This window comes from Camellia sinensis, chromosome 13 (assembly GCF_055761805.1).
Source record: "Camellia sinensis isolate YWXY chromosome 13, ASM5576180v1, whole genome shotgun sequence".
Taxonomy (NCBI): Eukaryota; Viridiplantae; Streptophyta; class Magnoliopsida; order Ericales; family Theaceae; genus Camellia; species Camellia sinensis.
Window position 1 is genome coordinate 7,259,092 of NC_138973.1, and position 12,640 is coordinate 7,271,731.

A 12,640-nucleotide genomic window follows, 5' to 3' on the forward strand; every position below is an offset into this window, starting at 1 on the left:
ATTTATATAGATGTGGAATCTATACCACAATATATAATTTGGTCTATGATAGCACCACGGGGTGCTCCCTCCTCATTTTCATGGGTTAGACTTTATGCTAGTGGGATCGTATTAAGATATTATTGTCCATTCATCGTATTAGGATATTATTGTCCATTCATCAGATCATTCATCAATCAATAAACTGTTAGGGTGTTAGCTGATCCTGATCTTACACCACTCAATAATTTCTATGTTCTCCCACCCCACTTGGTATGGTGTGCCTAATCATTTCATTACATTTAATCCTTTTTTTTTTAATTTCACCATATAAATTTAAGGGAAGAAAGAATTAAGAATAAATACAAACAAACCAGACTCTCCATTTTGTAATTCATTGAAATAAGATAGGATGAAACAATTCTTCTTTAGACTTTCTTATAGAATTATCATTTTTTTTTAATAATTAATGAATAATGATTTTATAAGCAATATAATTTTTATTTTTTTAACTCAATCAAATGTAAAAATAAAATTTTTGATAAAATAATCATTTTATTCCGCTCAATTCTAATAACCAAAATTGTAAAACACACTAAAAGGATACTAATCAATTGAAACACAATAAGGGAACTAACTATTCATTACGTTCCAAAATAATAATCACTTTGTTTGGTTCTGATTTTTAAAAAATAGTTTTTAGAAAATTTTATTTTTTTATTTTTCGTATTTTAATGTTTTCAATGATTTTTTAAATATTTTAAGCAATATTTTTTTAATTTTTAGACACACCTAACATAAATATACTTAAAAAGTATAATATTTGTAAAAAAAAATTTAAAAAAACACACTAAATACCATAAAATACAAAAAAAAAAATGAAAATTCAATACATTTTTTTGTATTTTTATGTATTTATTAATTTTTTCACAAATATTTTAGTGAAAATTAGTCTAAGGTTCATTTCCAATTTTTAGTAATGAAAGACATTCATAATATTATTTTATGATGTCTAAAGTCCATCAACCCCACACCTATATATCACAGAGAAATTTGATTATCTCAAATCAAACTTCATTTATCTCTCTCTCTACTATGATACTGTTTAAACCCTAGCTCTCATCGATCTTCTTCTTCTCTCTCTACAAAAATGGCAAACAACGGTCGACCACTCGTTGAGATTGTGATTTTGAAAGGTATGATTTAATGTACTTCGAAAAAAGGGTCTGATCCACTCACTAATATGAATGCTTTTTATGATTTCATCAAGAAATAGTTGCACATTGATGTTAGCAAGACCCAATTATCTAGAAAAGTGGGGAGGTTAAAGAAGAGGTATGAGAACAATGCTAGCAAAAGTAAAATGGGCGAGGATCGGACTTTTCCGAAGGCTCATCAGCAAAAAGGGTATGAATTGTCAAAAAAGATATGGTTTGGTGGAGCTAATGCTGTAGGTGTTGATAGTGCAAAGGTTAACGAGAAAACAAGGAAGAATCAGAGTTCAAGAGCTATTACAGCTTCACCAAAGGTTGATAGTGGGAAGGAAGAAACAAAGATACAGGTTGAGCCAAGTGCAGGGGTGTCTCTCTAATTTAACTTGGTTTTCAATTTTTTCGTCTGTGAATTGTATGTTTTTCTACAACCTATGTTTAGCTCATATTCACTATAATTTATGCGATTGAATGGGGATTGGTTCTTGTTCTGTTTTGTTTATGTGAAATTTTCCTCTCAGATTTGGTCATATTGAATCTGAATTATGTTTGTTTATGTCTAAACTTTTGCTAAGTTTGTTTTCTTGTCAAATTGTTCTTCTTTACTCATTTGGGAATTGTTCATTCCAAGGCATTTTTTGGGATGTGATTTTATTTTAGAATTTCTCTGGATTCCTAGAATTTCTCTGGAGGAAGAAGATAAAAATAAAGACTTTAGGAATTTCTCTGGAAAGAAATTTCTCTAGGCTTCTAAGAATTTCTCTAGACAAAGAAGATGATGAAGACTTTAGAAATTTCTTCAAGAAGTCCAGAATTTCTCTGGACAAAGAAGATGATGAAGGCTTAAGTTAGAAATTTCTCTGAAAAGTTTAGAATTTATCTGGAGAGTGAATTTCTTTGGAGAGTGGGAAGTCCAAAGAAATTTTCAGAAATTTTCTGAATCGAATTTTCTTTAGATTGATGCTAAGGGATCTTAGACATTATGAAAATATTAGATATCGTTTATGCTATAAACTCTTAATACCAAAAACCTTTAAAAAAAAAATTTCAATATTTTACTATTTAGATACATCTAAATAAGATGCATTTAAAAAAGTAAAAAAAATTACTTAAAATTTTAAAAATATTCACTTAAAACAAAAAAAAATAGGAAAAACAAAAAACTGGGGTTGTTTGGGGTGTCCTAAATAAGTGCACTTTTTGTCTTTTTAGACTAAAAAGTTGAGGGAAAAAATATGGATGTTTGGGTTAACATTTTGATTTTTTATGAAAAAATATGTATTAAAAAATTGTATAAATAAGTGTATAAGGAAAGTTATAGATGGAATAGCCCGTACAGTAGTACACGCATGGGCAGCGCGGCAGAGGATATAGTGTAGGAGATTGATTCTCTCCTTTTCGGGCATAAATTAGACGGTGCTGTTTGGCCCATGGGGGCCCACCACGGGTCCCGTTTTACTAATTGGAACCGTTCAATGTGTAGAACTCGTTGAGTACTATATATTTGTAAAAAATTACGTTGATTGGATATCAATAACTATCTGATCGTGTGAGTTTTTTTTGTCAATTGTTAACTATAACACCATCCATTTTTTATACAAAACTGATTTGATCATGTAGTTACCGATTTTCGATCAACGTGATTTTTAATGACATATAGTTCTGGACGAGTTGTACATATTAGTGGTTCGGATTATCAAAACGGGGCCCGTGGTGGGCCCCCACGGGCCCAATATTTCCATCAAACTTAGTGATTTTATATATGTAATTCTTTTTTTTTTTCCCTCACTACACGGGGTCAATTCAGCCCCGAAAATTGTGTAAATTTTGTTTGATAAAAATATTATGTATATTAATTTTTTAATATTTTTAATTTGTGAATAGTGATAACTTTTTTACTTTTTTTTTGTAACTTTTTTGACTTTTTTGATACACCCCAAACCAGGCCTTAATTTTCAAAAAACTAATTAACTCTTTTGGTAGTACAATTATTGCACTTTAAAAAAAATTGATTTTTCAAAATTATCCTTTTAATAGTACATTCTTTGAGAAATATCAATTGTCAAAATTATATTTTTTGTAAGGTTAGTGAATTTAAAAGAAAGGCAAAATAAAAAATTCGTATTATTTTAGTCCTTAATTTTTGAAAATAGACTAATATTTTAGAATAATAAAAAATAAAATATAAGACTATTTTGGAATAAAGTGAGTATAATAATTAGAATGAAGACAATGATAGACCTACTAATCGCATGATTAGAGTGGGGGGCAAAACACATTGAATGTCCAACAAACTCATTTAATTCTATAAAATTATAAATCTGAAATATGGGTCACATTCAATTTCATATTTAGAATAAAACAAACCATTACCTGTTTTTTAATTTATAATTTCACTTTCTAAATACATTTAAGTGCAAAATAAATAAAAATTATTTAATTTAAGTTATTATTTTTTTTTCTAATCTAATGATTATCTCAATTATCAAAGTGATTGTTCACTTTACTATTTAATATCACATGTATATATATATAATTTATATTTTTAAAGCAATAAAATTGGGATTATTTTCTTACACTGCATACATCACATCATCTTTTTAAAAAATAATTTTAACCCATTCTTGCTTAATTATATTTATTAAATATATTTTTATGAGTTAATTATCTAAAAGTCTTATTTACAAATGTTATAGTAGTTTAGGTCTTATCTAAGATTTTTTGAATCAATAAGTCATATTGAGTAAAACTGAGAATATTATCAGTTTTTTTCAATTTTAAAAACTAAGAACATTATCATTTTTAAATGGTAATGTTTCATATAATTGTTTCACTAACTGATAAAAAAAAATAGAACATGAGATTAAACGTTTTTGTCATTCTACTTATTGGTTTGATTTAACTATCCAATAAAACTTAAAACATTATCATTTTTTTTATTTTTTATTTTTTTTCAATTTTACATATCAATGTTCCATCATCATGCTCTTTTGTAGACATAAAATTTTAAATTTTCACAAAAAATAATTCAATTTTTTTTAAAAAAAAAACATTATTTTTTTTAATTTTTTCAATTTGAAAATTGATGTTTTAAAGTTTTGAAAATAAAAATAAATGTCAAATCATCATGTTACTTTATAAATAATCATAAATGATGAGCAATTATTATTTGAAGAGCAATTGCGATTATTAAAAATTTAATAAGACTTGTCTAAAAAATCTTAATTAGGACTTAATAGAATATAAATTCATAAATTAGTACTTGTATGTAAATATCCCTACTTTTATAATATATATATATATATATATATATATTTATATATCTTTTATTTTTTTTCTATATAATGAGCTATTTTGGAAAGATGGTTATATTAAACTTTTTGATTAAAAGCTGCTTATAAACTGTTTATAAACAGTTTTTTTGTGGGAGAGGAATTGAGTTATAATCTAGGAAGTGGATTATAACCCACTTTCTAAAAGGGGCCAATAAGATTAATATACTGAAGTGTAACAATTAACATTAATTTTTATTTATTTATTTCTCATTTTATATTTTTTAATCTTTATTAATTATAAATCATTATTCATAAATTAATCATTTTTGACACTAACCTGATTTGTTCTGTCCTGATATATAGGAGGCAGGGACGGAAATTACAAACTCCTCTCATTGCCATTCCTGAATATGAGTGAGATTTTATTTTTCATTCTTCATATTTCAATGGGCAATTTTTACAAAAAAAAACCTAATAAAATCAAATTATTTATCATTAAATCCCACAACTTTAATACGAAATACAAAATAAAAGAGAAAGTTGGTTTATTATCGAATCGAACCCGTCATCAATAATCTTTTCACGGAGTCAAGAAAAGATCATAACAGAATGAATGAATGAATGAATGATAGATATACATACATACATTATACATAGTAGCATAATCTCTCTCTCTCTCTCTCTCTCTCTCTCTCTCCTTTTGTCGCTTACTACTCCTCACTTTCTGTTCGTCTTTCTCTCTCTATATCTGCAATTCTTTTTTACACTTGTTTCTCTCTCTCATCCATTTACGTGTTGCTTTCTTGTTCTTTATCTGAACAAAAAGTGATTTTTGTTTTTGTTAATTCTGGTAAAGATTTGAGATCCTCTACGTGCTTCTTTTTGTTTCTTTTTACTTGGTTCCTAATTAGAACATTGAGTGCTAGTACGCCCAATTGGGCATGTAAGTAACATACCATTTTCACTTTCAGTTTTATTTTCATCAAGTATTATCTTTCTTGATCATTACCGGTCAATCGATCATCTGGGTCTTTGTTAAGTTTTTTGCTTTATTGAATTTTTTTATCTTGGTACTTGGAACATTGAATGTTAGTTGATTTATTTCTTGTTTGATATATTTATGAAAGTTTGGTTTTATAGATCGGTGTTGATTGAGGCTTTTTGTTGTCAATTTAATGTCAAATCTAGGGTTTTGTTGATTTTAACTTGATTTGAAATTACAGATGAAAACTAAAATTCTGATTTTGATCTGATTTGGCTTAGTAGATTTTCCTATTATTATTGATTATCCTTTGTTTTCCTATTATCTTTCGTTTTCCTACATTTTCTCATTAATTAAATGGGGATTAAGGTTTGCGCATTTCATCATGTTTGTTTTGATTTCTCTTGTGGGCATCAATTCTTCTTGACGTTAGGAATTTGGGTTTTTTTAATTTTTCATGGGTACATAGACATTAGCAAATATTTGACATAAGAGTTGGATTACTCTACTTTTTTCTGCAGAGCACTATAGTTTACACTGATGCAGTGATAAAATTCATGAAGTTTTGCTGCAAGAAAATGCTGTTCTTGTGATCAAGAACCAAGAGTTTCTTTAGTATAATTGGTTTCTGATTGAGAGTGTTTTTGGCTCCAGCTAAAGATGGGTATATACCTCAGTACTCCTAAAACTGAAAAGTTCTCTGAAGATGGTGAGAATGGTAGGATCAGATATGGTTTATCCTCCATGCAAGGTTGGCGTGCGACCATGGAAGATGCTGTGAGTTCTAAATGAAATCTCAATCTCTATTAATCAACTATGTTCACTTTGTTGTGTGAAAGCAGCAGATTTAATTATCTGTCTACTTGTTTATCTAAAATATGTAATGGACCAAGTTGAATTTCATTTCTTTTTTTTATTTTTATTTTTTTGTTTTGAAACTGGACGAAGTTGATTTTCAGGAGAAAGTGAGAGGGTTCTGAAAATAGTTAGATTGTATTTTCTGTTGGATGAGCATCATTATTTTGTAGTGCATGATGTTGAATGTCTTAATCTTGTGATTGTTAGTCGCAAATCATTGTGCAAAATATCAAGAGAAGTAATCACTTAAATGTGTTAGGAGTTGACATCTATAATAGGCAACAACAGAACAATCTAGAAATGTCAGAGAAGTTAAATTTATGAAACTTAGGGAAAAAACCCATTGGGTTTGAAAACTAGTTTTAGTACAAAATTATAAGTCGCTATAGGCTATATTTTGTTAAAATTTTGATGCATTGATTTTTTGGAAGAAGGGCTCAAGTCTTGTTGATATAATGAAAAGATGGGTATCTTAAACTAATCAATAATTTTGTCTTGGTCTTTCCTTGAAGTGTCATGATAGTTGTAGAGGCTTCATTCTAGTTGCCATGTTATTGCAAATTAATGTTTTTGTGGTCATTATTGGTAAATTCCTACTTGTGGAAGTTGTGTGATACTATCTCCATCATTTGGGTTTAATACTACAAATTTGTATTTTATTTATTTTCATAATTGGTTTCTTACTGTTTTTTTTTTTTTTTGCCCCTCCATTTTTTTAGCATGCTGCATATCCTGATCTAGATGCTTCCACATCGTTCTTTGGTGTTTACGATGGTCATGGAGGTAAGAATCTAATGTTCAATTCTACAATTGTTGTTATTATGGGGATCATTATTTATTAACACAGAGAAAGGTGATCTTATTTGATTTCATATTTTATGAATAGGTTTTGCTTGCAATTTGGATTTGTTATGCTTTATCACTCATATGTTCTGGTAGTTCAATATTTAAGTAACTGATTAGGCAGTAGGTGATTTAGGTAGTCCTTTGCTGCATTTCATGCTTGTTCTTTATTTATTTATGTTTTTGGTAGGTATGTAGATTGGTTCCTTATGGATGGCACTATTACCATTTCACAAAGCTTAATTTAGAAATTATTTAAAATTTTAATTGATGATGCTTTCTCTGATTGAGAACCTTATTGGAGGAAATGCAATTTTTGGTTCTGCAATATTTCTTCAAATAGATTCAAGTTCTCTAATGGGAAGTTCAGTGTGATTTGAAATGGGAGGCTTGGTAATTTAAATTGATGAATTGTATATTTTAGAATATTCTTTTCTCCCCTCTCCTTTCCCATTTTGAACAGAATGTGCCTTTGATGATCCGCATCTCAGGGTTTGTAGTTGATGAGTTTCTAGTTGAAAAATATTCCTCATACACCAGGGAGCAATGGTAGTTCAAGCCGTCAAGTATAAGGAAATTTATTGTTTGAACAACCCATAATATGTTATTCAGTTGTGTGACCGAACTTCTGTTACAGTCTTAATCTTCTATTATATATTTAGGTTGTTCCTTTATCTCCACATTTTTCTATCCTGCAGATTTATAAGTTGCTTTGTGAACTTTGAAAAATTCTTCCATGAATGAACTATTTTTGCTTATTCAACCCTGCATGTACATACAAATATGGTGATAATAATTTGGCACATTTAATTATTGATACTCTCCTAAACCGTTTAAATTGCAGGTAAGGTTGTTGCTAAGTTTTGTGCCAAGTATCTTCATCAGCAAGTGCTTAAGCATGAAGCATATTCTGCTGGAGATATAGGAACTTCAGTTCATAAAGCTTTCTTCAGGTTATTTGTTGAAATTTGAGTTCTTTGCCGTGGCACTTACATTGATGTTGTTTCTCACTGGCATTTCTGTGTTTCTGTAAGAAGTAAAGTTGTAATTTGGTGATGCAGAATGGATGAAATGATGCGTGGACAAAGAGGGTGGAGGGAGTTAGCTGTTCTGGGAGATAAAATAAACAAGTTTACTGGTATGATTGAGGGTTTGATATGGTCTCCAAGAAGTGGTGAGGGGCATGACCAGGTGGATGATTGGGCTTTTGAGGAGGTACTTGTTTACACCAAATGTCGACACTAGAAGTTATCATTCTTATACAGGATCCATGCTGATTTGTGCAAATACAACGTTTACTTTTTGTATGTTTGGTATGAGTATCCTGTTTATTAAAATTAATACATAGGAACTTAAGTTGGACATAACTCATGTCTGGTGTATGAAAAGTTCAGAGCAACTCACTAACCATAGTATTGTGGTGTTATACATCAATTCCTAGTCATGTTTGGTGAACCTGGAAACAGAATCAGTTCATGTAAAATTATGGAATTTTTTTTTTTTGTAATGTACATATTTCCCTTATGATGACTAACTGGATGTTTTTTTTTTTAATATTTTGAATTAGACTCAAAAAACCTTTATCTAGATAGCTCCAATTGGCAACCATAATGTCTGTTAATAGTGCAGTACAGTTATGTTAACAAATAGAGTTTCTTGCTAGGAAATGCTATATTATATTTGCTTTTAGATGTTTCAAACTTTGTCCTTGTGAAGTTGGATATGTTTTGTGAACATGTGCTTGATGAGTTTTCCTTTCTTTTACCCTCTTTTTCTTCATGCACTTGTACTTGTGATTGATTTACTCCACTCTTTGGTATCAGGGGCCTCACTCTGACTTCTCTGGACCAACATCGGGGTGCACAGCCTGTGTTGCAGTTATTAAAAACAGCCAACTTGTCGTTGCTAATGCTGGTGATTCTCGTTGTGTAATATCTAGGAAGGGCCAGGTAATGAGCAATCAAAGAGGATTTTTGTCAAAAAAAAATTTTTGTTGGTTTTTTGCATGGTTCAAAGGAAATGTTGTATGCTCTTAAACAGATGTTGGCCATAGCTGCACTTTTGACTTGAACATCATGGGCAGTGCAAGATGTTACCTCATTTTGACTAATAGTTGGATAGACAGCTCATTGTATTAAAAAACTTCTTCATATAGGACATGCATGTTTGTTATGGATAATGTCATATATACTTTAGATTCATGATGAAATATATGGATGTTTATCTTTGTCAATGTGGCTCCACTTATGCAGGCATACAATCTTTCCAGAGATCACAAACCCGATCTTGAGGCTGAAAGAGAGAGGATCTTGAAAGCTGGTGGTTTTATCCATGCAGGACGTGTCAATGGCAGTTTAAATCTTGCAAGAGCCATAGGTAATACACTACACTAATTGTGAACTTTTATTTGGTTTCCATTTTTTCAATCAGCAGTCTAATCTGAAACTTAGCCTATAGGATTACTCTCGCTTCATCTAGTAAGGTATGCACGTGTGAACGTGCACACACGCACACACACACACACACGTGATGGTCTGAGTAGTGAGTTGTTAATCTGGTTTTCCTCTTTATTGTAGGTGACATGGAGTTCAAGCAGAACAAGTTTTTGCCTGCTGAAAAGCAAATTGTGACTGCCAACCCAGACATAAATACTGTATGTGTCTTATTCCTTTTCAATAATTATTTGTCGTGTTGTTTTTCTAAAATCAATGGATGTTCATTATCTCTGAGGATCCAAACAAGAAAAAAGAAAAAAGAAAAAAAAAAAAGCAGTAACATATAACAGAACTCCATGAACCCTTTTTTTTTTTGTGTGTAAATAACTTAACTATTTTGCTTGTCCTCACCTGCATGAAACTTGTTTTTCCATTCTACTCTATTCAGGGGCACAAAACAATATGTAATTTTTGGTGAATTGTTTGCTGCTAAGTATGTATTACTCAATATAAATGAATCATCAGTGGGACCAAAATGAATTCCTTTGGTGAATTGTTTGCTGCTAAGTATATATTACTCAACTGATTTCATTATCATTTTGGTCCCACTGATGATTCATTTATGTTGGATGTTTCAGTTACCATTAACTCTTATTTTCGGAGCATGTATCCATGTACAGATTGTTTGTTTTGGTACTTATTGATATTATCTCAAGTTACTCGTGTGTTTTTCTTGTTTCTTCTTCTCCCCCGCCCCCATTCCCACTCACAAAAGAAAGTAAATAGATAAATAAAGTTACCTGTGATGTTTAGTAAGAAACCTTGAAGATTGAACAGAAAATATTGTTCACCTAGTTTTGATATGGTTTATTTTTCCAAACAGGTTGAGCTTTGTGATGATGACGAATTTATCGTGCTGGCTTGCGATGGTATCTGGTAAGCAGCATCTTATCCTCTCCATTCTAATTTTTTTATTTTTTCTTTTTCTCTTCAGATTGTTGTAATACAAGAATAGTCCTACATTAGATCTGTATCCTACAATAGCTAGAATTGCAGGTTTTTACTTGTGCTCTATTTGGATTATAATTGCATCCTAATTATTTGGAGAAAAAATAGTTTTGAGCAAATCCAGCGGTTAAGAATTACACTCTGAGAAACCTGAACTGTGTGATATATATTATTTTTCACTTAATAATGAAAAAAATTATTCATTTTGATGCATTTAAAGATTGGCAACAAAGCTTCTTGCCCCCGCCCCTGCCCAACACTAAAAAATTAAAAACTGTATATGTTATAATGATACATTGGGAGGATTTTTGGGGTTTATATGCTGCTCGACTTTGTTTATGTATAAGTAGTTTGTTGTAAAGCTCTCAAGCTGGCTTAAATTCTTCCTATAAACCAATAGAATTAGTGTTTTTGCCAGTAGAATTGTCGATCATATTTCAAATATCTAATAATCACTTGGATTTTGAATTCTTTTCAGGGATTGCATGTCAAGCCAGCAGCTAGTAGATTTTCTACGGGAGCAGTTGAACACAGTAAGTGTGTGAGATCTCTCTTTGTTATGTGCATTTGTATTGGTGGAATAAGGTGTATATAATAAAGTGTGGTAATTCTTATCAATAGTATACTTTGAAGAGGCTACTTAAGCAAGTACATGCATTTTTTTTGGCACGGACCAAAAGCAAAAATGCATGCTTAGTGATTGATACTGAAATTGGAATAAGATTTTCCTTGCAAGAAAAGATAGAGAAAGCATGTGTTATATTGATTGGGATTGTGGTTGTCTCTCTGGGTACACAAGTATTGTTGGTAATACATAAATTTCTCACCACACATCAACTCTTGGGCAAAGCTTTGGCAACCCCCACTGGCCATGTGTAGCAATGGTGGTACATTTACCATATGCATGGTTTTCATTTTTTCAATCCTGATATTTGAGTTTTCACTGTCGACATCATAAATTGTTTGTTATAATACATTACCCACCTGTTGTTGAAAGAGTTGCTGACCTTGGTGACCAGTTTTTTGAGCTTTTGACAATCTTAGAATTCTTGCAGAAGTAGAATTTGGCAATACAAATTTTTGGGTACCTCAATCAAATATAGAAATTTGTTTGTTTTTTTATTCCTAATTATGCAGGAAAGCAAACTTTCTGTGGTATGTGAAAGAGTACTTGATAGGTGTTTGGCACCATCTACTGCTGGCGGTGAGGGATGTGACAACATGACCATGATCTTGGTGCAGTTCAAGAAACCCCACGAGTCTGCTGCTGCTGCTGATGCAGATGAGAAATCCTCGACTTCTGATCATGGAAATCAGTCTGCTACTGCAGACGAGAAATCCTCAACTTCTAACCAAGCCGATACTGAATTGAAACCAGCAGAAACTGAGTCAAGCCCGTGACAAGTTTATCAATGTGTCGTCAGATTGCGTTGGTGTGAGCTGTAGTTCCAAGGATATTCAAGAATCCTTGGTTGTCTCTGTAACTGAAGATAGTTTGGCCGGTAAAGATGGGCCGGTTACAAATTTACGAATGAGATTCGCCATGTGTCGTGTTTTTTTTTCCTTTTTCTATACGATATTATAATTGCAAGTAGCTTGTACAGAATAGATCTGGATCAAAGTTGTTGAACCGTCATCTAGTTTAGCAGTCTATATTAGCTTGATAATGGTTTTGATATACCCTGCTTGTTTTTTCTTCAAAATCATAATTGGTTCTTTTCTGCTGAAGATGTGGATGTTTTTTAAATTTTCTTTGTTTATGTTTCCAAACTCATGAAAAATTGCAAGTGACAGAAAATGAAAATGGTAAACAAGTTGTATTTGAATTTGGATTTGTGAAGGAAAATTAAAAGGAAAGAAAAAAGACATGTAAAGAAAATTAACTAGAAATTATAATGTTGTGTTTGGATTCAAAATCGGAAATTTAGTCAAAATTTCTCCATTTAACATTTGTCTGGGGAAAAAGATAATTTAATTTATTTTGCTTCGTAAATTTCCTAAGGAGGAAGTGCGCAAAATTGAGCAAGAATAAAAATATTCAATTTTCTT

At 30.8% G+C, this 12,640-nt stretch overlaps 1 protein-coding gene across 6 annotated transcripts; it reads left to right on the forward strand.

Moving 5' to 3' along the window:
- The first annotated feature begins 4,951 nt into the window (after positions 1-4,951).
- LOC114304466 (putative protein phosphatase 2C 60) lies at positions 4,952-12,269 on the forward strand. Of its 6 annotated transcripts, none has more exons than XM_082901360.1 (11): positions 4,952-5,121; positions 6,102-6,224; positions 7,025-7,088; positions 7,993-8,101; positions 8,210-8,363; positions 8,972-9,097; positions 9,401-9,524; positions 9,725-9,801; positions 10,467-10,519; positions 11,070-11,124; positions 11,729-12,269. In XM_082901360.1, exons 2-11 carry the CDS (start codon positions 6,108-6,110, stop codon positions 11,990-11,992), a joined length of 1,143 nt encoding a protein of 380 aa, XP_082757486.1. In that variant the 5' UTR covers positions 4,952-5,121; positions 6,102-6,107; the 3' UTR covers positions 11,993-12,269. The 6 variants fall into 6 exon arrangements, with proteins under 6 accessions (XP_082757486.1, XP_082757485.1, XP_028105420.1 ...); XM_082901359.1 differs by having other exon boundaries at positions 5,024-5,191; XM_028249619.2 differs by having other exon boundaries at positions 5,042-5,315.
- The last annotated feature ends 371 nt before the right edge of the window (positions 12,270-12,640 follow it).

What these genes read in the sequence shown, in the direction of transcription:
- LOC114304466 (XM_082901360.1), top strand. Translation starts at nt 6,108, where the DNA reads ATGGGTATATACCTCAGTACTCCTAAAACTGAAAAGTTCTCTGAAGAT. An exon ending in CTGGCTTGCGATGGTATCTG is followed by an intron (nt 10,520 to 11,069) that starts GTAAGCAGCATC and finishes AATTCTTTTCAG; the next exon opens with GGATTGCATGTCAAGCCAGC. An exon ending in TACGGGAGCAGTTGAACACA is followed by an intron (nt 11,125 to 11,728) that starts GTAAGTGTGTGA and finishes CTAATTATGCAG; the next exon opens with GAAAGCAAACTTTCTGTGGT.